The following is a 25,821-nucleotide window of genomic DNA, read 5'->3' as shown; positions in this document are numbered from 1 at the left end:
GCATAAAAACGATGGATTTTTAAAATTTATTGCCTTTAAAACGGTGATCCTATCTAACTTATAATAAATCTGTAGAGAGGTCAATTCTGTACATGAAATATATTTCCAAAATAAATATTAGGGGGTGATTGGTAATCAATACTGATGTCAAAAATGCAATCAGTAAAATTTTTGTCTGTCGGTCTGTCTGAATTTTCGTTATAGAAACAAAAACTACTCGACGGATTGTAACGCAACTTGGTACAATTATTCTTCATACTCCTGGGCAGATTATAGTATACTTTTCATCAAGCTACGATCAATAGGAGCAGAGCAGTGAATGGAAACGTTAGAAAAACGGAAGAAGTTACTCCATTTTTACAGCGATGCTACTGTAAGGGCTGTGAGGTCTAGTCGCGGGCGTCCGCTAGTATTAAATAAATTGGACAGCCATACAGGAAATGTTGTCCAATGTTATGTGGCTTGAGTTTCCTCACTTGGATGTAGAGTGGGCGCAGGCTGTGACGCGGTGTTTTCGCAAGGCTTCGCGGCGCCCCACGCCTCCGCGCTGCGTAGGCGCAGTGCAGTCAGTCAGTCATCAAACATTGCATGTCGCGGTCACATCGACCGACGACAACAACATCGGAACAAAACTGTACATCATATACAAGCGATCTGTGATATAGTGTTAAGTTACATGCGATAACTGAAAGTGAAAAGCATTTATGAAGTGAAACCTGTTGGATATTGTAACGGCACAACACAGTAAGCTTTCTTTTGGCGCTTTTGTTTTATTGTAGAATACGCGTAGACGTAAGGTTGTAGTGCAGGAAAATTCTTCGATGCTGAATACAACGCAACACTTCGGCTTAATAAATTGTATTGTGTTTCTAATAAGTGACATCGCATTCCAGCAATTATTCAGTCTTGTAAGAGATATAATAAACAGAGAAAGTTTGTTATGAGCTACTAAAGCTTATAACAATACTATGTTAGATCATAACGAACTTTCTGCTTCAAGTAAGTGTAAGTTTACAAGTATAGTTCCCATATAATCAAAGATACTATGTATACACAGTGGCGTGCGTAAATGCATATCAATCATAGGTGCATAAATGCAATGCATACCCTGAGGATTCATTAGATACCTGTATTGGAGGAATTTTCCATGTTATCCAATTTTTACAGTTCATACATTTCATATAGTTGAAAACTTTGCACGCTACTGTGTATAGATATGTCACTAGCGAAAAACTAGCGAAAAACTAGAAACTAGGGCGGTCAAAAGTAACTAATTGTCTTAATTTAACTTTTGTTTTATAAGTGTAAAAACTATGTTTTAATAAACACAAAATTGTGCATGTGTACAATCAGTGGAATAGTTAATTTCGGATAAATTTTTGCAATTATTTTGTAGGCACGTAACATATCTAGAAAATCTTTGCATACATTCATATTATATATTAAAACTAGAAAATCTTTGCATACATTCATATTAATTATTAAAATTGAACTGAAATAATTCGTAGCACAAAGTATGGTAGTACTTAGCACATCTGTTTTTCATAAAACAAATAATGAAGTAAAAATAATCGATGAAACATATCCATATTAAGTCAAAACCGATTCCGCCAACGCAAATAAATAGAATATCTCAGTATAGTCAGTGTTGTAACAGTGAGTCAGAAGCCAGGAGATACAAGGACGGTGAGCTCAACGTGTGGAAACAGTTAGCATGTGAATTCAATAGCAACATTAAAATAATTCACCCACGACACCTGTCATCTGTGCTATTAACATTCCTATTGACAATGGAGTCTTCATGTGGAGCTCATTATCATTACAGATCTACCTTTACAGAACAAACAACGTCCTACGTAATAAGCCTGTTGTGTCAACTGTAACACAATTACTTAAGGAAAATTCTATACTTAGACTAGCTTATCCGGCAAATAGGTTTTTGCCATATTTTCTTTTAAAAATACCGATTCCCTGTTGAAGGCTGGGGTAAGAGGGGAAATATACGTCATCAACCCATATTCGGCTCACTGCTGAGCTCGAGTCTCCTCTCAGAATGAGAGGGGTTAGGCCGATAGTCCACCACGCTAGCCCAATGCGGATTGGCAGACTTCACACACGCAGAGAATTAAGGCAATTCTCTGGTATGCAGGTTTCCTCACGATGTTTTCCTTCACCGATTGAGACACGTGATATTTAATTTCTTAAAATGCACACAACTGAAAAGTCGGAGGTGCATGCCCCGGACCGGATTCGAACCCACACCCTCCGGAATCGGAGGCAGAGGTCATATCCACTGGGCTAAAACGGCTTTTTTTTTTAATTGTAAGAGGGGAAATATACTTTACAAGATATTCTTATAGCATACAAAATATACACAAAATTATTAACGATAAAAGTCTTAATTACATAAATCATATAAGAATCTTAAATAGTTAATTGCTTATCTCTAATCTATCTGTAAGTAGGTAGCTTAACTATATTAATTTGTATACTGTTTGACTAACAACAGTAGTGTTAATAATATACGATGTAGAAAAAAATTACGATAAAAATAAAAAGTTCAATCTGAAGGCACATTCTCGGATAAAGTTCTTACCACTTCTCGCGTATTTATACTATTTTTTTTTGCATAAAGTATTTTTTCATTTCAGTAAAATGATGCACAAAATAGGACTAACATGCTGCGTAGCCATTCTTATTGCTTCCGACATTGTACAAAGGTAAGTTACTATTTTTTCGAAATATTGCGTTGATCCTGACCATGACTATCTCTCTGGTATATTTGATGGATAGCTTGGTAAATTTAAATTTTCTTAATTTGTTCAGATCTAATTTGCGGCTAGGTCAACAAGATACCTGTTAAAGAAATTAGATATATAGATCACCATTTTATTTTGACAATAAGAATTATATCGAAGCTTAAGTCCAGAAACAAATGATCATACATACTTACTGCTCAAACTTTGTGAACTGTGTGTGATACTGAGTCGGACTAACTATGGACGAGGCGGAGCATGGTGGTCGGGCGTTTTCCTTCTACGCCATCTTTAAAAATTTGGTAAAAAATCAAATTCCGTCAAAAGTCAAAATTTCCGAATAACAATATCGTCGTCATCAACCCATATTCGGCTCACTGCTGAGCTCGAGTCTCCTCTCAGAATGAGAGGGGTTAGGCCAATAGTCTACCACGCTGGCCCAATTCGGATTGGCAGACTTCACACACGCAGAGAATTAAGATAATTCTTTGGTATGCAGGTTTCCTCACGATGTTTTCCTTCACCGATTGAGACACGTGGTATTTAATTTCTTAAAATGCACACAACTGAAAAGTTGGAGGTGCATGCCCCGTACCGGATTCGAACCCACGTCCTCCGGAATTGGAGGTAGAGGTAAAAAAAAAAGCCGTGATAACCCAGTGGATATGACCTCTGCCTCCAATAACAATATGCACCCCAAAAACGGTCTGTCAAGGTTACCATTTGCGCTTTCATCATTCTTTATCTATTCTGCAAAAACCGGTTATAAAATAAATTTTCTCAATATTTCCCAAAATAATTCGAGTCGATCCTCAAGAAAACATTTTGTATTAAACAATTAAAAAAATCAATTATGTATTGTTTTAGTGTATCTATATTAGGTCCAAAATTGTTGAGGCCATACGGAAACTATAAAATATCCATAGCAGGAGGGTCCCGTGCGTACAACTTGTACGTAGCAATAGAGGGGAAAAGATCTACGGGAGAACAGTTTTCTCAAGGAAGAGTAGCGCAAGTTCCAGCAGCCGCCTCTAGGGTGGTAGACCTCGAGGTATGTTTAGTTTTTCTTTCTACTTCTTTGTTTAAAAGCATACAGAAACCTTATCAACATCTGTTGCAAATATTTTAAGAAACGACGTGTGTTTCTCAAAATATTTGCAAAGGCAGAAATGCAATGGAAATGAAGAAAAGTTTATTAGATTGTCGCATTACGGTAGTTAAAATAGAATATCTGTACGAGTATGTACTAGAAAGTGCTCTACTGATAATTAAAATTCCTATAAAATAAAATTTCACTGGTATTTACAGACAATAGCTCAGGTAGGTAGGTACCTAAACGTTTTAAAAGATTTACCTAATAGAAAAATATTTTGCTCATTTACTAAACTGCCACATGAATCATGTTGAATGAATCACTTAGTTCTATGTACTCCACCAATACTGCCTTATCGGTACATTGGTTATTTTGTCTGGTTACGGATCATGAGGAACCATTTTCAGGAAGAATCGGGCGATTGAGATTTTCTTATTTGGATCAGGTCTGGCTGGTAGGAGACTTCGGCCATGGCTAGTTACCACCCTACCGACAAAGACGTACCGCCAAGCGATTTAGCTTCCGGTACGATGTTGTGTACAAACCGAAAGGGGTGTGGATTCCTCCTCCTAACAAGTTACCCCGCTTCCATCTTAGATTGCATCATCACTTACCATCAGGTGAGATTGTAGTCAGGGCTAACTTGTAAATAATAAAAAAAGGCTTTGTGAGGCATAAACTGCGTGTAACAACAGACTGGTGTTTTGATGCTTCTGCTTCTTGGGTTTTAATTTTGATTTGACCAAGAAGTTGAGACTCAGAGACTAAAGCGTAAAGGCATTGTAATGTAGTATAGCACAATTTTACCATAAAAATTCTGTCTCTCCTTCTTGCAAACAGTCTGGCCTAATTATGTATTTTTATGTACTAGTTGTTTCTGCCAAAATGGATATTAATCTTTAAAAATATGTTTTATCTAGATAGGCGACCCAGGGCCTGGTCAATATAAACTGGTTGCCCGGTCAACGTCGGGTCCGCTATTCGCTTCATCAGCTCCACTTATCTACCAGCCGAGGAGTTTCTGCATCTTCGTTCAGACAGACAAGCGAGTGTACCAACCTGGTGATACTGTTAACTTTAGAGTGATAGCTTTAGACAAGTAAGTTAATGACTCGTTATCACCCCTTTTATTCCAAGATCTAGTGGTTATTCAAATGCTCAATCTTAGCTGCTTTATCGATGCCACTTAACAGTTGAGGAAAATCACACGCGAAAAATGTTTAAAATCGATTTCGTCAAAGGATGACGTCATTAGAACAAAATTGCAGTGAAGGATTTTTTACTAGCTCTAGGTCTCTTCGGTCTAGCCTTTATGTTTACATATTACCTATACATACGAGGTACGTATGGGCTAAATGGACCGATGAGAAGCGGATTGCAGGGAACTGCTGGATGCTGGTGACTCGAGATCGTGGAGTTTGCAATTCCAGGCCTTTGCGTCCTGTAAGGAAATTCATTAGGATTCAAATCCTAATGAAGATGCTATAAAGCTGATGATGATATAATAGCTAAATTTGGCTAAGTATATATCACTAAAATGCAGCTTACGTAAAGCTTAGATTATTTACTTTTGACATATAGTACCTACTAACTAGGCAGTGTAGACAATGTGGGCTAAAAAGACTGAAATTCCTCTCATATTGCGTTCAATATTATATGTCCATTAAAGGTCTATGGAAAAACCCAGTCCTTAATAGCTTTGCGAATCAATTAAAATTATATTCTAAAGATGATACGAACCTACCTACCTGCTTGTAATTGTAGATAACATAATAATTATTATGTATTCATTTAATTCTTACTTACAACGCACTGTATAATACTGTCCATCAGACCCGCATCCGTGTCCATAGAAATAAAAGTTATTACTCGTAGTTAGAACATTAACACACATTGTAAACACTTTCGATTGTAACACCACAAGCGTGGCAATACAAAGTGTTCGCACGCTGAGATTACGTGAGATGACGAGTTCGTCGACCTGCGATGATTGGGTTCATAATAAATTCTCGATACTTCAGGCTATTAAAACAGAAATACGTAACCATTTTTCTTCTTGTTGTTGTTGTCTGTACTTACATTAAAATAAGTACTTACTTGCTGCATTATATCATAAAACAAATGTCTTCAATCAATAACTCATCATCAGATAATTTAAACTTACCTGATATTGGATGCCGGCGGCCCGAGACCGTTGTTGAAGTCCATGCAAGAGGTCTATGTCCAGCAGAGGAGGTCCATCGGCTTAAAATGATGATTATGATGATGATTTATTTGGACTAATCGTGTTGTATTGGCATCACAAAACACTTATAACCTAACAATAAATTAGATATAATGTTTTTTTAGTTGATTCATAAAGTTCAACACATTCATAACAAACTACAACATTCCTAATTTACTTAAGTATTGCACAGCGGAAAAGCTTAGCCTTGTTTTTATTTTTATGATATGGTAACCTTTTAGATACCTGCTACCGTTGTCAGGGACGGTGGATATAAGCATCTTGGATACCGGCGGATCTCCGGTCCGGCAATGGGCATCCGTTCCACTGGACAGAGGTCTATTCGCTGAAGAGCTATTACTGGCCGATGAACCTGCGCTTGGCCAATGGACTATTCAAGTAAATCTTACAAGTATTGCTATAATTAAAGAAGGAAATGCACAAAATGTTGCAAATTTCTTATTTAACCATCCATCTTTAATGAATGTAGACCAATATGTAAAACATTAAATATATCAACACGTATAAATTAAAGTAAATTAAAAATCAGACAATAAAATTCAATATCAAAAGCAATAAGTTCAATCAAGACTGCGCATTTCTATATTATTGATATGCAAAAATCTTTAACAGAAAGATGAGAATGTCCGTTGAAAGGTCTGTTTGTAATTTTAAACCGGATTACCAGAAGCATTCATTTAAACTCTGTTAATAAGAATTTTTATTTACCAGATGGCCTTACGATAAATTAAAAATACCTAAGTTAGGTAACTATGAACCTTTTTCGGTGCAGGTGGAGGTCCGTGGTCAAAAGTATTCCAGGGAAATAACGGTGGCTGATTATGTGTTACCAAAGTTTCAAATGGACATTCAGATGCCAAAAGAGATACTATTCAGCGAAGGACGGTTTTCCATAAATGTTACTGCCAGGTAAGATGTGATGTTTTGTGATGAGCTGTGATAGCCCAGTGGATATGACCTCTGCCTCCGATTCCGGAGAGTGTGCGTTCGAATCCGGTCCGGGGCATGCACCTCCAACTTTTCAGTTGTGTGCATTTTAAGAAATTAAATATCACGTGTCTCAATCGGCGAAGGAAAACATCGTGAGGAAACCTGCATACTAGAGAATTATCTTAACTCTCTGCGTGTGTGAAGTCTGCCAATCCGCATTGGGCCAGCGTGGTGGACTACTGGCCTAACCCCTCTCATTCTGAGAGGAGACTCGAGCTCAGCAGTGAGACGAATATGGGTTGATGCCGTAATATGTCCAGGATACCATAATTTTGATTAAGAAATAGAACATTAAGCTGTTACCGCAAAAGGCAATAACTGTGACGAATGTGTAAGAACTATTTCTAGTTCCCGGTGTACGAGTATAACTGGTCTACTTCGTTATATATCTAACTGCGAATCGCGATAATATCTGACTAGAGGAAATCGAGTTACGAACGACGGGTAGATTTAGAATGAGATAAGTTAAATTAATTTCTATTTTTCATGATATAACCTGTTATAGATATTATTATAGCTAAACCTGTTTATAAACATTCAACGTATAACCCAACCTCAGAAACCTAATAAGTAAACTATAAACTCTACAATAACAAATAAAAGGCACAATAAATATTTTTCAATTTATATTCTTAAAACTATATAAAAAAACTTTAATCAGTAACAGAAAATCTAATCCAATATTTTAATAAAGCATTCTTTCCTTTCCTCATCACTTTATGTTCAGAAAGTAGACAAAGAAAGCTATAATTTAATCTCAACACAAATGTCGAACATAATTACCGACTCACCGTACACAAGCCGACAATAATTTGATTGTGAAAATTCTTTTTGTTATTGCTCCAATTGAAAACAAAGCCTTGATAAGAAAATCCCTAATTCTAGTAATAATAACTTTCTAATATTGCGTGGTATTTCTATTTACATTGAATGATGGAAAATTTTCAAATAGATTTCTTTGAAGGTTCACGTCATTGATAACTTCGCTTTTACAATGCTAAGCGGATAGTACTAATAAAGCTTAAGAATAAAATATTCTGCGTTTTTTTACGCGATTATCATTTTATCTGCAGACATTTTAATGGCCTCCCGGTGAAAGGTGAACTGACTATATCAGCGTACGCTGTGTTCTTCTCTGGACTGTTACAACCTGTGTTTTCTACTCCCGCCCGAAAAGTGGTTGACTTCAATGGACAAGCGAATGTATTATATGATCTCAAAACAGACCTAGATCTAGCCGAAGACGCTGCGAGACCATTGGTTGTGGAAGCTGTGTTAGAAGAAAAAAATACGCTTATAAAACAAAATATTTCATCTAGAATTTTACTTCTACGGACACCGTACAGACTTAAGGTCACAGCTCCGGATCGATTCAAACCCACCTTGCCTTACAATGTCCAGGTAAAATACTCGTGACTCAGAAAACATCATGTATTGAAGCAATGTCGTCACACGCTCTTTATTTTAATCTAGTTTACTAATAAATTATGCATTTATTTAAATCATGCAAGAAAATCTAACAATCTCATCAATATTCACAACATTTATGCACTTTATACTAAATATAAACAAGATAATATATTTCAACTTGCACGCGATGTATTTACACAATTGATAAACTGTTGTTATTTTCTTTCAGATAGAATTAGTAAACTCAACGGGACACACAATTGATGCGGCTGGTGATGTTGTTGTCGAAAGACTGTGGGATGACGGAGCTCCAGTTAATACAACAACAGTAAAATTAATTAAAGGCATAGCAAAATATACTTATACACCAGATGTGGCTCACACAAACTCCACCCTTAATTTTGTAGTAAGTAATTTTACCAGTGGATAGCCATAAAAATATACAACAAGATATGTCTTCAAATCTTTAATTTCGCAGGTGAAATATAAAGAAATATCAGAAAGGATCGTGAATATACAAAAAAGCTTGGAAAAGGGTGAGCAATTCTTATCAATAGAAGTGCTGACTCGTAACACTGGTATTGGAGATGAAATGCGTGCACAGATTACCGCAACTGAGGCTATGGACATTGTTCACTATGTTGTTATCGGAAGAGGTGACATACTAATCGCGAAAACTTTAGAAGTAAGTATCATGTAAGTTCATGTAGCAATGACCTGTTAATTATCCTAGTTTTGTACTTACTAAATAATATTATAGAAGTAAAAGAGAATAATAACGCAGATGATATTTTTTAAAATTTGAATCTTAGAAAAAAATACCTCACTTAAACTAAGCTGCCTTGCGAGTTAAAATGATGTTTACACAATTTTAATTAAAAATTATAACAATTTTAATAATAATATAATCGGACAATGTCCCTCCAGAAAGATATACCTACTCGTAATTATTTAAAAGACTAGAAAAATATACTAGTTTGATTTCATAAATCCTTAAACTAAATTTAACATTTACAGTTGAGTCCAGCGCGTCGCAGGGTAGATGTATCAGTACCAGTAACGGCAGGGATGGCACCGGGTTGTATATTACTGGCATGGTACCCGCGGCTGGCTGGAGACTCAGTTCTTTCTGCTGCAGTGTATGCTCCCCAAAGAGACTTATTGCAACACAAGGTAACTATTTCTACAAAACTTAGTCTTCTGTATTTTTGATCTTATAATATCTTAATAAATTATTTGTAGAAATGTTTTAATCATACTACTGTTTTCGTTTATCTCTTCTGTTTTCGTTTTCATTCAGTTAAAAATATAACCTCTTAGGTATCAGTCACTTCAGCTTCATCAGGATCACTTCTTCGGCCTAATGGTTTAGTGGAATTTCGGGTTTCTGGCGAAGCAGGTTCACAGGCTGGTTTGCTCGGCGGTGACCAAAACGCTATCCTTACAGGACTAGCAAGAAAAAATGGACTCGGCAGCGGACTTGATATGCGTACGGTACGAAAATATATTAAATAACCTATTAAATATTATTTGAGACCTCAAAAAAGCAATTATAAGTTTAATAATGTTTTAGATCGAACGTGAAGTGGAAAGTTTTATTGGATTAAAATATTCGTTGTTTAAAAACGAAGATCATCTACCGAGCTTAGGTCTTGATTTAGGAGGGCGCAATTCTTCAGATGTGTTCAGTGTAAGTACATGCTTATTTTTATGATTGATTGGTAAAGTTGGAGAAGTTTGATAATCATCATTTCATTTCATTTCAGAACGCAGGAATGGTACTTTTAACAGATGGTCTGGTCATTGCAAGTAATAAACCAGGTAAATAACACACATTTTAACCATTCTTATTAAATTCAAGTTTCAGCAGTGACAACAATAAAACTTTTGTAATATTTAGTATTTGATCATTTTTAAAATTGATATTAAAGGCATTTGGTTACTTGACCATAGTGTAATGTTTTATATCTATAGTATTTGTTTCTGCTTCTACCTTTTTTAAATATTTTATTTCTTTATCTACAGCAGTGTTAGAAGAGCCAGAAACAGGCACTAGAGCACCGGAAGCAGGTCCATATGCATTCAGCAGAGTACCACCGCCACCAACGCCACGGTACTATCTCACGCGCACGATGTCGCCGCATACTACCTGGATGTTCACCAATCTGACCATTGGGTACGGCTTTGATATGACATAGCTGTGATTATATGCAATTTAATACGCCAGCTTTAAATTTACGAATTGAACGATTACGGGAACTATTATAATTATGATGACCTTAGTGGCATAGTGCATCCAAGGTTTTGATTCCCACAACTGGAAAATATGACAATATCTACAATAATGCAACCCTTATTATCGGCCTGAGTATAGTCTTCATAGTTTGGTGCCCGTTATGTTAAAGCAAATTTTCCTGATTGATATTTTTAAAGCTAAATTGTTCAGTAGCTGTTAGTAAATTTGCTGCTTTTTAAATTACACAATAAAAGTAGAAAGTTTAAAAAAAAAACTTACGCAAACTCAGACGTTACAAATCCTAATAAACCTGATTATCATACCAACAGTGATGATGGTGTTGGAACTCGGGAGCGCTGGTCACCAGTCACACCAGGAGAATGGACTGTGGGAGCTTTTGCTGTACATCCAACCTTGGGATTGGGTATTGCTGAACCCCGTAAAGTGACCACCGCCCTTCCCCTGTCCCTCACCGCTGAACTACCAGAAAGTTTACAGAGAGGAGAAACTCTAGCGGTGGTCGTTACATTGAAAAGCACCCTTACAGTTGACACATCAGTTGAAGTGACTTTCCACAATTCTGATCAATACTACGAATTTGAACCTCTGGAAAATAACATCGAATCAGCTAAAAGTGAGTTTTTACAAGTAATTCACTTGTATTTTTTATTTTCCAAATACATAAGCAGTTGTTGTTTTCGACAATTTTACTAATATTGATTTTTCCTATGCATGATCTTTATTCTAATGAAAATATATCTTGTAGAAATCGAATTATTCCGTCGATTGCGTGTAAATGTGCCAGCTCGAGGCTCCAGTAGTACAGCATTCTTGGTAACTTCAGTACGAAGTGGCGAAGCGTCTATTATTATCGAAGCTAACGGCAATGGCGTCTCTGCATCTCTATTCCGTACTATTGATGTTAAGGTATTACCACTAATATAATCATAATTATCGATTTTAGTAAGATCATTGCTTTTGCAGTTAGTGAATACCCGTTCATCAATTTATCCATGTTTTATCGATTGCTTCTAAATTGCTAAACATATTAGTATTTTGTATGTCAATCCATTTAATGATTCATCAATGTGTATTTATCATCTTAGTCATGATAATGACAAGAATTCGGTGATATACCGATTTTAGTAAAACTGCTATTAGGTTTAAGTGACTACAACAAAATTTGGTACTTACTCATGCAAATTTGTTAATTCTGACTAATATTTCTTCATAGGATGGTTACACAGAAAAGATTTGGTCATGGGCTCTTCTAGATGCGCGTCGTGGCGTGGCACGAACCAATGTGACCCTAACCCCTGCAGCTGGTACTAAACTTGGAGCAGTTTCTTTAGAAGCTACTGGTGATTTATTAGCAAACGCATTAAGAGCAATGAAATCGCCGTCCACTGTCGCTGCAGATGCTACATATGCATTGCGACCATTGGCTCGTGCTTGCATCTTACTGGACTATCTTCAGGTAATTTATTTCTGCACAACTGACAGATTGGATACAATAGAGGATGCACGCTTGCTCGAGCAATTGCGTTGCTGCATGTTTTACATTTATTAGCTACGATGTCTTCGTCGCCTGTCAGAGTAATGTTGTTATTTAATTTTCGCCTTAATTTTTAATAGTTGGTAGGATTGACATTTTGTTCCTTAATCAGTTTCTTTCACAGTTTCTTCTTGGCTTTATTCAAATAGAGCTGAGAGATAAGTTAGATCTCAAAAGGAATACATATATTTTCCAGGCAACAAATCAAGACGACGAAGTGTCGATAGTAAAGGATGCGCGACTACAAGCTTCTACGGGTTATCAGCGTCTGATGGCCTTCCGTCGACCAGATGGTTCTTTTGTAGCGGAATTCGGTGATGATGCTGTGTCGGATGTGTGGTGAGTTGATCGAAATATTTATGTTATAATTAAAACCTTTTTTGTTTCACGCTGGAAAATGCTTTTACGCATCTCCCTCGGAAATAGAGCGGCATACGCTGGCACTATTTTCGAGGGAGTATGTGGGACTCAAGGTCTGCGAGTCAGCCAGAATACTCACTAAAACCCAGCAAGGTTCCATCGCCTCGCCTGATGCCTGAGTTCCGGGAACAAAAAATAATCTTCCGCAAATGTTATAACTAAAACTTACTTCAACTAATTTTTCTACCTTTACTTGAAGTAAACAGTGGTGCTAGCGCGGTGGGTGTTTCAACTTTTAGATACCCTTTCAGGATGCTATGTAAATCGTATCGGAATACTTAGAAGGTAACTCATATGTAAAACCAATCCAAAAGTCGTCAAGGAGTGCCTGTTTTTACATTTTACATAAAGGCCAGTATATAGATCTCCTAAAACAATACTATAGGTATAAGATTGTAAAACATCCGAATTCCACAAAATAATATGATCGAATTTTACTTCGTTCAGGATGACATCAATGGCGGCACGTTGGTTGAGTCGCTCATCCCGCTATGTGGAAGTATCTCCCGAAGCCACCATGGCTGCTGCAAGATGGTTGATCAATGCCCAAAAGTCCGACGGCAGTTGGCAACCTCCGTCCCCTTCGCAGAAAAATGATCCACGAGCACAATCTGTTGTTCCATTGACTGCCTACGCCTTACTGGCCTTGCAGGAGACCAAGGTATTACTAGTAAATTGTATGGCATTCATAGTAAGTAGTTTGGTTTTAAAACATTCAATCAACCGTGACTGTTAGCGATTCAACGTCCGATATCAATATCATGTTTTCGAGCAGTCATTATTGTAATACGGATGCTTGTATGTCTTTGTCGTTTAAGTGAATTACATTTACGCGCCAGAGTTATGGATTTTTCGGGATAAAAAGCTTGTAAAATACTCGTATGTTGCCCATAAACTCCTTTATTTTAAAGTAAAAGTCCCTTAAAAATCGGACTAGCCTTTTCCAGACAGACAGACGAAAATTTTAAAAAGCTTGTATTTGTTTTGATGTTATGTAAATAATTATATGCACTTGTTACATATTTTTAAATGACACATACAAACATTTCTATTTTTAACCGACTTCAAAAAAAGGAGGAGGTTTTTCAATTCAATCGTATATTATTTATACGTATTGTTAGATTGATTACTATTTTTAACTGCTGTAACCCATGAGCCACCTAAAATAACAATAATATAACTTATTTCTAACAGAGCAACGAAATCCTATACAAGAACGCAATGAACAAAGCTCTGGACTTCCTCGCAAAGAATCTGTCTCCTGAATTGGATGCATATTCCCTGGCCTTGACAAGCAGCGCATTGGCCGCGGCCAGGCATCCACAGGCCACGCTGGCCTTGCAGATTATGGACAAATATGCTAATACTTCGGGTAAGTAATATAATGATGAGTAATAGCGATGTCATTTGGCGTCGGAAAAACATTCAACAATTTATTTACGTATAGTTTCGTTTTTTGTATTTTTTTTTATTAAACAATTTGCCCTATTTGGACGATAGCGGTCAAATATTATATTCATCCATCGTCCATCACTGTCCGTCAATTAGGTAGTTAATTAGTCATGTCATGTTTTAGTAGTGCGAAGGCATCCTTACCAACTTTTGTTAGAGTCCAGTGAATTAATCATCCAACTTCACTTCACTTGTACACCTTTACAGAACTTTGATTTTGATTTGATTGAATATAATGCATTCTACTGTTAACAATAAACCTCTAATATATAGCAAATCAATGAAAATAAAACAAGAGTGTAATTCTTACGATTTTCCCGTCAAACAGGCAAACTCCATACATACTTTAGTACATAATGAATGCTTAAAATTCAACTCCCTCTCCCAAAAATGAATCGGCTTTATCTATGTTTTAACGAATGCTTTGTCTCAGATGTCTCTACATTGTACTGGTCTCGAAAAGTTCCTGGTGCAGAATGGAAAAACCCATGGTTAAAAGCAAACAGCCTAGAAGCTTCCACTGCAGCGTGGGGTCTTCGCTCTATGTTGGCCTCCAGTCTATTAGAGGAGGCTGTTCCTGTAGCTCGTTACCTAATTCAAGCTCTTGGCCCTAAAGATCAAGATCCTGACGTGGTAAGAATTTTATTCTAGAGAATAGACAAAACAGATGAAAATTAAATATAAAATGTCCAAGGTAGCTTAAAAGAAGCAACGATTTTCCAAAATAGTTTTATTTTCGTTACAGTTGGATGCACTGGCGCAATTCGCTCAAATGTTGAAGACTACAAATAAGCTGAGAGTGTCGGTAACAGTAGCGACCTTTGAAGAACCACGCCAGTTTAATATTGACAACGACAACGCTCTCATTATACAGACGCAATTGGTAAGTAACTTTATTAAACAACTAGCGGACGCCCGCGACTTCGTCCGCGTGAAGGTAGTTGTAAACTTCCCTTCACTGCTCTGCTTCTGCTTGATCGTAGCGTGATGAAAAGTATACTTTAACCTGCCCAGGAGTGTGAAAAATAATTGTACCAAGTTTCGTTAAAATCCGTCGAGTAGTTTTTGTTCCAAAAACGAACATACCACGCGGCGAAAGCTTAAAAAATTGAGTAACTTCTCCCGTTTTCCCAACATTTCCCTTCACTACTCTGCTCCTATTCATCGTAGCGTGATGAAAAGTATACTATAACCTGCCCAGGAGTATGAAGAATAATTGTACCAAGTTTCGTTAAAATCCGTCGAGTAGTTTTTGTTTCTATAAAGAACATACAGACAGACAGACAGACAGACAGACAGACAGACAAAAATTTTACTGATTGCATTTTTGGCATCAGTATCGACCACTAATCACCCCCTGATAGTTATTTTGGAAATATGTTTCATGTACAGAATTGACCTCTCTAAAGATTTATTATAAGTATAGAAAATAATGATTTTATAATGCATATCTCAAATCTCAATTACTAAACACAACAGAATCCATCGAATACTTACAGCATTCCCTACCTTAACTCAAGAGTATGCAGACCGAATCAAATTGGTCTCGGCATGTTTACTAAAATAGAACAACAAGAAATAAATAATAAGGCGAGACAAAACATTCCCTAGTAATTAGTGAATTCATACAAAGGTAGTCTGAACAAGGACTTGTTTGTTGTAACTAAAAGTTATCAAGTTAAAAATGGGATGTTAAAAGATGACTTTGCAGGTCCGCAATGCAATTAACGCTAGTGCAGTAACCGAGGGTCGAGGAGTCGCAATGTTCGGGCTATCAGCAAAGGGCAGTACCAATGTGACAGCCGCCTGGCCGCGGTACACGCTCGACCCGAGGGTCGACCAGGTGTCCACTAGAGACAGACTTCAACTTTCCATTTGCATCGGGTAAGCCCTAGTCCTAGTATTACAAAAGAAATAACACACTCGCCCAAATTATAAACCAGGTTATAGGTTGCCGCACCTCGAGCGAGTGCTCGACTGTTTCTTCCATGAAGGAATTAAGATAACCCTTATAATAGAAATAAATACTTAACACAACAACAACACAACTTAAAATAAATATGAAAGTGAATTAACCTATGTAGGATGTTTCCAACTGTTGGGCGCACGTTTATCCCAGGAAAATTGAGATGGATTGTTTGACTTTTCATTTCTGAAGCGAAACTCTATACCTATAATTCTGTGTTTTTTTTTCGGGAATTTTTTTTAGAAAGAGTTCTTTCTTTAGCGAAAGTTAGTAACCACAAACAATGACGGTCTGTGGTCACCACTTTAATTTTTATCAAGTCTTCTTTAGTTGAATATTTTTACTGGTCTCTTCTAGGTTTGTTCCAATTGCCAATGAAACAGAAAGTGGATTAGCACTCCTCACCGTTCAACTGCCATCAGGATATTTAGCAGACTTGAACACGATCACTGAATTAACGGTGAGTAGGTACAATATTAATAAAGAACAAGTTGTTGGTTTTTAGACAATTAGACATCTAATATCCACGTTTCACGGACAAAATAGAAGATATGTTGGATGCCATAATATTTTTGTGAATCACTTAATTGCCTCTTATCGTGATATGTAAGCCAATAGTTTAGAGAAAAGTCTCGATGTATTTACCTGACAAAATTGTTTTATAACTTTGAGTACATTTCGCATTTTAAAGATTGTATACAATTCTTCAGTTAATAATAACCTTAATAGCCCTCAATGCCCTATGCGAATTGGTACGAGTAGATATCACACGTGCAGAAAATTAAGCTAAAGTAGCATTCAGCGTTCGGATGATTTTTAATTTCTTAAAATGCACGTAACTAAAAAGTTAGAAGTGCATGCCCCGGACCGTTTGAACCTACACCTACCAAATCAAAGGCAGAGGTCCCCAGGACTATCACGGCTTCACATTACAACTCGATAACAACCTTATAGACGCAGATATTTTTATGCGCATAATATGAGAAAATATGATATCCCCATTCGCCAGACACTTGGCTTCATGGCAACCCTTCGCTAGAGACCCTTGGAGCTTCAAATTAAATAGTGTTTTTCGAAGAGTTGCTGCGAAGCTGAGGGACTGGCGACTAGAAATATAATTTCTCAAATTATGCCGAGGAAAACATGATCAAATTACACTTTATACTTAGACGGTTGAGGGTCTGGATACTTAAAACATAATTGGCTACCATACTTACATAAGATAGGAGCATGATCTGACAAACTTTCAGCTGTTATAAAATGACGAAGGTTTGGCGTTCACGGGCTCTTAGTCTATTAGAAAACACGCTAATATTGTTTTAATTAAAACCAGGCGGCGCGACACGTGGTGGGCGCTAGAGTGATGGCGGGCGGCACGCAAGTGACGGCGTGGCTGCGCTCCAGCGTCTCCGAGCGGTGCGCCACGCTAGCGGCGCCGCGCGCGCTGCCCGTGGCCCGCCAGCGACCTGCGTGGGTCACACTCGTCGACCTCTACGACTCTAGTGAGTATATTTATTTACCCCCAAATTGTGTCTATCAGTATATTTTATACAGGGTTTCCTAATTTATTGTTATTGTAGGCACGATACTCTGGTAATTTTCTTTTACCACGGCATTTTAATTTTTTTATGTAATAACCCATAAAATTATGGGTTAAAAGCGAGCTCCTTCAGTTCGAATTTTTAGACGCCTACGGCAACGAAACTACGTGACGTCACCACCAGTTTTGCCACCGTTCCGCAGGATAGTGATTAAGCAACAATCAATGTTATGTTTGATTTTTGAAAAGTTGAAAACTGTAACTCGGCTATGTATTAAGTATACAAAGCGGAATTCCTTACTTAACGTTTTAAAGTTTTTTTCTTTTCATTTTAATAATTTGGTTGATGCCTCAGACCAATAGGGATGATGACAGTTTTTTAAATTGTATATAAATTAAGAGTATACTAATAGTAAAGTAATTTTGTAAAAGGAACAGGGTATCTGCGATCATTACTTTCGGAGCTACAGGGATTTAAAGAGTCAGATTTGCGGCGCTGCCGCGGATCCCTGAAAAACGCCCCATACAAAATGGCTCGAAAAAATGACGTCATAGGCATGTAATGATCGTTAGATTTGTATGCGCGTTCAAACAAAATTACTAATATCTTTGTTATTTGTGCGTTTATCTTTATAGTTCATATATTAAAAAATGTCACATTTAATGAAAGGAAGCTAAAACTGTATGAATTTTCATCTAATTACGATAAAAAAAATTTAGTAGTTTTTGAAGTTTTATAATCTCATTTATTTTGCAAATATCCAGACAATCTTTGCTTTTTATGTATAAATTAGTTAACATTGACCCTATTTACCCGAATGTATCATAAAAATCAATATATTCAAACCTAGTCATCATCCCCATTATTATATAGGACCTGCCTCGCTAGACGTTACTTTTCTTTCAAAGTATATTATCAACGATCTAATGCGATTATAAAAACTGTCTCTATATAATCGATGTTAAATAGTTGTAATCGTGTTAGAGCTCCGTAAAAATACCTTTTTGTGTAATTTAATGGTGTAAAAAACGGGCAAAAACTTCCAATTTAGTATAAGATATATACCAAATCTAAGCTCGTTTTCCTCAGAAAATGACAGACAATTTTGTTCGTGACTATGAGCGCGATACAGGTCCTTCTATAATTGGTCTAAGGCTAATCCGGATATATCATAAGACGACTATCTTTCAAACATTGAACTATTTTTTTTCGTTAGTAGGTAAACAGACAACAGTGTTACAGGCCTGTAACAAAGCACTGCCTTCTCAAAAAGTAGATTTTTTGGATTATTTGTGTTAGTAAAAGAGACGTGGAGTTTCACGTTACTCAATGAGCTAGTGTAGTGTAAAAAAAATTGAGAACCGCTGCTATAAAAAAAAATATATTGTCTATAGGTCACCGCGCGCGCGTGTTCTACCAAGTGCCGCCGAGCACGGCGTGCGACGTGTGCCGCGAGTGGCCGTCGTGCGCCGGCGCGTGCGGCTCGTCCGAGCGACAGCTCAGCCCCACCACGCGCAAGCCACCCAACGACGCCGCCGCCCCGCAGTTTACGTTGGCCCTTATGTTCACTATCGCCGTTATATTGTTAATACGATAAACTTTAATTTTGTAACTTATGTACATTGTAAAATAATTTTGTTAAATGAATTAATAAATTATATTTAGCTATATTTTTGACATATTACATTAAAATAATAACAAAGATAATTGGCGCTTATATTAATTAACTATGATCGTGATATTGTTAATACGATAAAAGAAACTTAATTAGGTACCCATTGTAAAATTATTTATTTATACGGATAATAAATTATACTAGATGTGCTGTAACACATTGCCTGTCAATTCTTTAAGAGTGTGCAATATGTAATTTGGTGGTTACAAATGGTTCTGGATCTCAGATTCTGGAAAAGTTAGGAGCCTGATATTTGGGTAAATGAAATTTCAAAGTGTCAGCTTCGTTATGACTATACAAAATATACAATTTGTAAAACTTTTCTCGATAGTTTATTTTTTTGAAAAATACATGTTTTGCTCACATTTTGCTTTCAATCTCAGGAAAAGCAAACTTATTTTCTTAAATTTTTGTTTTGTATAGTAATTTGGTATATATCTTGAACATGGCCATTTTGTTTTTCGTTATGTTGTTTAATTTACTTGCAATTAGGAAAAATGGTTTTGGCGCTCACGTCATAAAATTTGCGTCGCGCGTCAATCGCTCCGTGCTTTTCACTCACGTCAAAAGTCATAATTCAGCGTCTCGTTTGCGCTTCGAATTTTATCCATATCGTACCGACGCGTTGCGCGCTCTTAAGCGCGAGGAACAACTACACCTATAGGTAAGTCTAGTAGGTACTTTCGGAAGGTAGTTGGGGAACTTCGGAAGCGAAGTAACCCAAATTCCGAATTACCTATTATTGTCCAAAGAAAAGCATCACAAACATTGAAATATTATATATATTAAGAAGGTTTACCTACTTGTTATCTTTCTTTAGTAAAAATTTCACAATAATAACACAATAATAAAAATAAATAAATACCGAAATTAATCAATAGTTTTCTTGAATTTTCATCTTACTAATCATCCACTGAAAGAACCCCAGCACAGAGAAAGACATCGTGAGTGGTACTGCTGAAGCCTTGATCCAACCCCATAAACTGAAAACAAACAATAATACGTACCTATTATGTAGGTAATTAGGGTTTAATAATAGAAAAATAATGAGACGTGATTCGGAGGGATTAGATTCGAACCCGGTCCGGGGCATGCACCTCCAACTTTTCAGTTGTGTGCATTTTAAGAAATTAAATATCACGTGTCTCAAACTGTGAAGGAAAAACATCGTGAGGAAACCTGCATACCAGAGAATTTTCTTAATTCTCTGCGTGTGTGAAGTCTGCCAATCCGCATTTGGCCAGCATAAAGGAGACTAAGGCCTAACCTCTTTCTGTCTGGGAGGAGACTCGTGCTTAACAGTGAGACGAATATGAGTCGATAATAATGATGATGGTTTACATTTAGTGTTTAAAGAAAAATCAAAGGAACAAATGAAATTATGATGTTTAATCAATCTCATCAATATAGAGTCAGACCCTGGACTATTAGGCATTCAACGGCGCGACAATTGTCGTTAAGTTATACCTAATAAGTACTTCTATATACTACGAGTAATATTATAAAGAGGTTTAGTTTGTAATCTCTGGGTCCATTAGATTTCAATTTTCAAAATACTTTTACCAAAAGAACGCTAAGTTATTTGAGAATTATACGCGGGTGAAACCGCGTGGCACAACACCTACTAAAGTGAATCCGATACGCCAAACGAACTTCCCAATATAGATTAGCTATAATTAAAGTAAGTGAATAATTACTCGTATAGTTCGTCAGAAATATAATAGGGCTCAGTCGGAAGCAGGCCACTTCTGAAGATGAAGACGTGTTCTAATGGACGGTCTTCTGAGTCTGTTGGGGTTTGCTCCACCATATGAACAAACTTTTGGCCTTCAACTACCTGTAAAACAAGGATGAATTTTATTATGCATTAATTAGAATGAATATCAAATATTGATAGTGTATCTAAATTACTTAGATGATTTAATATCTAGGTAATTTAGAGAAAATATATTTCATTTAATCTGTAGATAATACATCAGAAAGTTAAATTTATCTTCTATACTTATAATAAATCTGTAGAGAGGTCAATTCTGTACATGAAATATATTTCCAAAATAACTATCAGGGGGTGATTAGTGATCGATACTGATGCCAAAAATGCAATCAGTAAAATTTTTGTCTGTCTGTCTGTCTGTCTGTCTGTCTGTCTGTCTGTCTGTCTGTCTGTCTGTCTGTCTGTCTGTCTGTATGTTCTTTATAGAAACAAAAACTACTGGACGGAATTTAACGAAACTTGATACAATTATTCTCCATACTCCTGGGCAGGTTATAGTATACTTTTCATTACGCTACGATCAATAGGAGCAGAGCAGTGAAGAGATATGTTGAGAAAACGGGAGATGTTACTCGATTGTTTAAGCTTCCGTCGCGTGTACAGCCTTAATGGTTAAAGCTACATGGAAATCATGTATGACGGAAATGTTTTCCTTAAAATTATCTATAAAAACACAACAGCATATATATGTCTATCTTTTATGGTTGACTCACAATAACACGTGTAACTCCCGATAGCTTAGCAGTTCGAAGCTTTCTAATTATATTTATCTACTCTTATGTTTATAACACTCATCACTCATCACTAACTAAAAAAGTTAACATTATTACCTATTCAATAAAAAAAGAATCATAAAAATCGGCAAAGAAACACCAAAGTTATACAAGAAATACGCTAAGCCATCGCGCGTGAATACTAATTCATGCTATATGGATTATTTTTGTGTAACGGTTACCGCGCTCGATGCGACTCGCGGGGGGGGGGGGGGAATACATAAAGAAGTGCAGCCTTAATGAGTACCTAGGGTAGGGGTAGGGTAGGGTATGGGTAGGGTTGGGATAGGGTAGGGTAGATGTAGGGTAGAATAGGGGTAGTTGAAAGTTTACAACGACTTTCACGCGGACGAAGTCGCGGACGTCCGCTAGTATTAATAAAGAGATGTGTTTGGTTATGTAGGTAGGTTTGACGGCTTTAAGCTTGAAACATGATGCACCTACAAAAAAATATACATACATCACCACCATATATGTATACATATACCACCTGAACATAGAACCTCCTCTATTTTGAAAGTATTATTTAAAACCGAATTTCACGCTTCTGCTACATAGCCTACCTTGCTCTTACGGGTGTGATTCCGCTATTTTAATACTCATCGATGTATTTTACGACTTCTACAAGTTTTATTAGAATATTGCCATGGAATTGAGCGATGTCACATCTCTGTAACTTTACAGAATGCAGGGGCAAGTATGTAATTATACTTTTCATTTCTCATACTCGGAAAGTAGTGTTGTTTTAATCTGAGTATTGGGTGGAAAATGCTGCTTCCCTACACAGGGAGGGAATAACTCATACAAATTACTTCCCACCTAAGGGCCGAAATGAAATTTAAAAATAGAACTGCTGTCATTAGCTGTGAAGAGTTTTATGTTTTTTTTTTATTTGTCCCCAACTAAATTCGGGGACAGGCAAAGATCGTTGGACATACAGCCTGTTCAGACGTCAATGAAGTTCTAGAGGAAAACTAAAGTAAAAAGTAAAGTAATTATAAAAAAAATGTTAAGGCCATGTGAGCCAGTGTAAATTTAGCGCAAACTTCATAATCGGAATAAGCCGCAACAATAACGTGTTGAGTTCCCTAAATTAAATTTGAAAAGTCGACATAAATCTGTTACTTAATCGTCGACATAAACAGTGACGGAGTTTAAAAAAAAATAGATAATGATTAAAAGATATAATGACAATTAATTTTAAATATTATATAGTATTTAATATAAAAAAAAATCTAAACTGAATTTTGTCTAAAGTTATATTCATTACCGAACGACTATTTGCCGACTCACTTCTTCTCGCGCTTTCCCTCTTTCTCTCTCCCCAAGACGGTGGAGTACTTAGTGTTGAAGTAGACAAGACGTTTTTAAGGTGCATATTGCAATCTGAAGGTTTATTTTAAAAACCATATAAATGTGAACAAGTAATTTTATCTTGCAATAAGCAATATAGGTATTCCACCAAAGGAAAAGTGAATTCTATAGCATTAGTGATTCTTCGAGTAGGATGTAACGAGATTTTTACGTAAGTCATTCTCCTTAGAGAGAGCCTAGCGGGGAGTAGTCACAACGTCGGTAAAGCAGTCGTCCAATTTGTCGACTGCTTTACCGACGTTCCAAGAGCGGGCCAAATAAATAGAGCATAATTATAATTTCCTCGTAATCGAAATGAAATTATTTCCTCATATTCGAAATGAAAAGTAGAGTGTTTAACACGGGTAAAAGAATCAATTCCTACTCGGACTATAGCCGAGCCGATATATAAATACCTCGGGAATTGATTCTTTCCACCCTCGGTTAACAATCTACTATTGTTGACTTGAGATTTTGGCCAGGATTGCATTGTTATACCCACCTTTCCTATAACAGTGTGTAGACCATCCAACCACGGAGTCCCCTTGGTTGTTATTATAAATTGACAACCATTCGTATCCTTCCCTGAAATAATAAATCTAAAGTTACCTACTCGTCAAAGAGACAGCCCTACTGTGTGATTGCACTCTAATAAAACTACCGACTTTGGTCACTTTGGTATTAAAAATTACTGAAACAATGGATTAAATAATAAGGCGTCATCTCCACGGACGAAATGAACGCCGCGATAATCTCGCGATACCAACATATCAATTTGTTAATAATAATAATCGTTATGCTCTATGGGTCCAATCTCCATTGAATGAATCTTGAATCTAGATCAACATAAAGTAGCACATTGGACCAACCCAGCGTCTGACCAGCACCTCCTCGCCTCGATCAATGAGGTAAGCATCCTTTGTATACTTTGTATTGGAGTAGAAGCGTACGCTCACTACACCTATCAACTTCGGAGCGTCGAATCGAGACTCTTTGGCTGACCGGGCGGGCGAGTAGATCATTCGGTGACCACCCGTTGCTTGCATTGCGTTGCCCACGGAGAAAACTTGAATGGATCGCGCGCTGTCCGCGAGTTATTTAAAAACGACGAGGACGATGCATCAATGACATTTATCGATTTCTGGTCTGAAATTTTTTATTCTATTGAAAGATAATATTCAGATAATTAGGTACTTTGTTCCGAAAATTACACGTATGAAGGGAGTGGGTTAAAAAGTTTCAGAAAATATATCGTGATTAACGAACGAACCCACATCAACACTGGGTTCACCCGTAGACCACCTTTTGTTCACTGGTTGACAATACCAGTATGCCGGATGCCGTTGCCTGTCGTCAACGAATGGACATCGAGCGACGAAGTTGTGCTGATCACAGCCGAGTACCTATTGGTCTATACGTTTCGAAATTCGAACCCCTTCAGTGCAGGTAATCAACTACTTACGGAGCCGTTGCAGTCACGCAACAATCCGTCGCGGTTTCGATTCTTTCTGTTCCGATTTACGACGATACCATTTTTTACTGTCGGGGTTTACGAGTACGTTGTACCGTGAAAATTATCCCTTCTAAATCTACAGTAGTACCTACCTACTTAGTTGTAGTAGGTAAGCAGGTGCAGGTAGGAAGGTAAGTACTTACCTTTGTTTGCCATAGATACAAAACCAGCACCACTGTGATGTGTATCTAAGTTTTCATCAGCGAACGTTTCCCCATAAATACTGATCGAGCCTGAGCCATCATCTGCGACGACATCTCCACCTGTAATAACAATTCTTACATCCCCAGAATTGTAGATATCGCCTTATTAATGGGCTTGATAAGTTACGTTCTAATGGAAGTGGGCTTTTACGTGATAGCTATTAGCTACACGAGATACACACTAAGAATATTTTTTTTTGTCATGTCACAGAATATAATTAATTTCATATCAAATCTAAAGACATAATCTCCCTGTTTTTCAAACTAAGGGAAGTCTGCTAAGTGCTAAGAGTGGAAACATCAACCCGACGAAAAAGGAGGGGGAACTCAAACCCAAAAGTACCTACCTTGTATCATAAACCGTTTGATAACGCGACTGAACCTAGTCCCTTTGTACGACTTTCCCTTCACTCCTTTTGTGGCTAACACTTTGAAATTTTTTACAGCTTTTGGTGCCAAATCTCCGAAAAGCCCAATAATGATTCGCCCCAAAGGCTTGTCTTGTCTATGAACATCCAAGTAAACTTGATCCGTGACCCTAAACTGACGCGCCTGAAAAAATATTATAGCAAATGCACTTTATGTGTTAAACTTAACTGTTGAGTAATAAATACTCGTACCACTTTCAATATTTCTGAAAATACTCACGGAAAGGTTTAACACAAACTGCGAAAATATTACTAAGAACAAAAAGAAATTCATGATTGTTTAAATATTGATATTATATCACTAAACAAATAGAACACCAGCCTAAGCGCTTATAAAGGTATGTCTGAAAAACTTCGTTGTAAGAGTTACTTAATTAGATAAAAAATTGTGGCCTAAGGAAAACATACAAGTGCATCCTAATGTAACAATGTCAAGGA

General features: G+C 36.9%; 2 protein-coding genes across 4 annotated transcripts; one reads left to right on the top strand and one right to left on the bottom strand.

Annotated features, from left to right (window-relative positions):
* The first annotated feature begins 551 nt into the window (after positions 1-551).
* Positions 552-20,213, top strand: LOC112044097 (C3 and PZP-like alpha-2-macroglobulin domain-containing protein 8). 3 transcript variants are annotated; one of them, XM_024079840.2, is made up of 26 exons: positions 552-744; positions 2,652-2,720; positions 3,624-3,807; positions 4,770-4,948; positions 6,316-6,472; positions 6,867-7,003; positions 8,158-8,485; positions 8,724-8,900; positions 8,973-9,179; positions 9,512-9,667; positions 9,815-9,988; positions 10,068-10,184; positions 10,261-10,315; positions 10,523-10,670; positions 11,060-11,364; positions 11,497-11,657; positions 11,965-12,207; positions 12,482-12,624; positions 13,153-13,366; positions 13,900-14,077; positions 14,591-14,790; positions 14,903-15,040; positions 15,869-16,041; positions 16,481-16,583; positions 17,457-17,625; positions 19,059-20,213. In XM_024079840.2, exons 2-26 carry the CDS (start codon positions 2,656-2,658, stop codon positions 19,259-19,261), a joined length of 4,314 nt encoding a protein of 1,437 aa, XP_023935608.2. In that variant the 5' UTR covers positions 552-744; positions 2,652-2,655; the 3' UTR covers positions 19,262-20,213. The 3 variants fall into 3 exon arrangements, with proteins under 3 accessions (XP_023935608.2, XP_023935607.2, XP_052747360.1); XM_024079839.2 differs by having other exon boundaries at positions 10,520-10,670; XM_052891400.1 differs by lacking the exon at positions 552-744 and adding an exon at positions 981-999 and having other exon boundaries at positions 10,520-10,670.
* On the bottom strand, positions 20,104-25,757 carry LOC112044109 (peptidyl-prolyl cis-trans isomerase, rhodopsin-specific isozyme-like). Its single transcript, XM_052891401.1, has 6 exons — positions 25,604-25,757; positions 25,303-25,507; positions 24,896-25,015; positions 23,742-23,824; positions 21,037-21,176; positions 20,104-20,322 (listed from the first exon to the last, which is right to left on the bottom strand). The coding sequence occupies exons 1-6, from the start codon at positions 25,655-25,657 to the stop codon at positions 20,214-20,216; spliced, it is 711 nt and encodes a 236-aa protein (XP_052747361.1). The 5' UTR covers positions 25,658-25,757; the 3' UTR covers positions 20,104-20,213.
* Between the last annotated feature and the right edge of the window lie 64 nt (positions 25,758-25,821).

Source organism: Bicyclus anynana, chromosome 3 (genome assembly GCF_947172395.1).
Source record: "Bicyclus anynana chromosome 3, ilBicAnyn1.1, whole genome shotgun sequence".
NCBI classification, from domain to species: Eukaryota; Metazoa; Arthropoda; class Insecta; order Lepidoptera; family Nymphalidae; genus Bicyclus; species Bicyclus anynana.
The sequence above is the reverse complement of the archived record's forward strand: the minus strand, read 5'-3'. Positions and strand labels throughout refer to the sequence as shown.

Coding starts and splice junctions, on each gene's coding strand:
- LOC112044109 (XM_052891401.1), bottom strand. CDS start 25,657: ATGAATTTCTTTTTGTTCTTAGTAATATTTTCGCAGTTTGTGTTAAAC. Junction 25,508..25,603: donor AGTTTGTGTTAAACCTTTCC/GTGAGTATTTTC, acceptor ATATTTTTTCAG/GCGCGTCAGTTTAGGGTCAC. Junction 21,177..23,741: donor TACACACTGTTATAGGAAAG/GTGGGTATAACA, acceptor CTTGTTTTACAG/GTAGTTGAAGGCCAAAAGTT.
- LOC112044097 (XM_024079839.2), top strand. CDS start 2,656: ATGATGCACAAAATAGGACTAACATGCTGCGTAGCCATTCTTATTGCT. Junction 9,668..9,814: donor GAGACTTATTGCAACACAAG/GTAACTATTTCT, acceptor ATAACCTCTTAG/GTATCAGTCACTTCAGCTTC. Junction 17,626..19,058: donor CGTCGACCTCTACGACTCTA/GTGAGTATATTT, acceptor TATTGTCTATAG/GTCACCGCGCGCGCGTGTTC.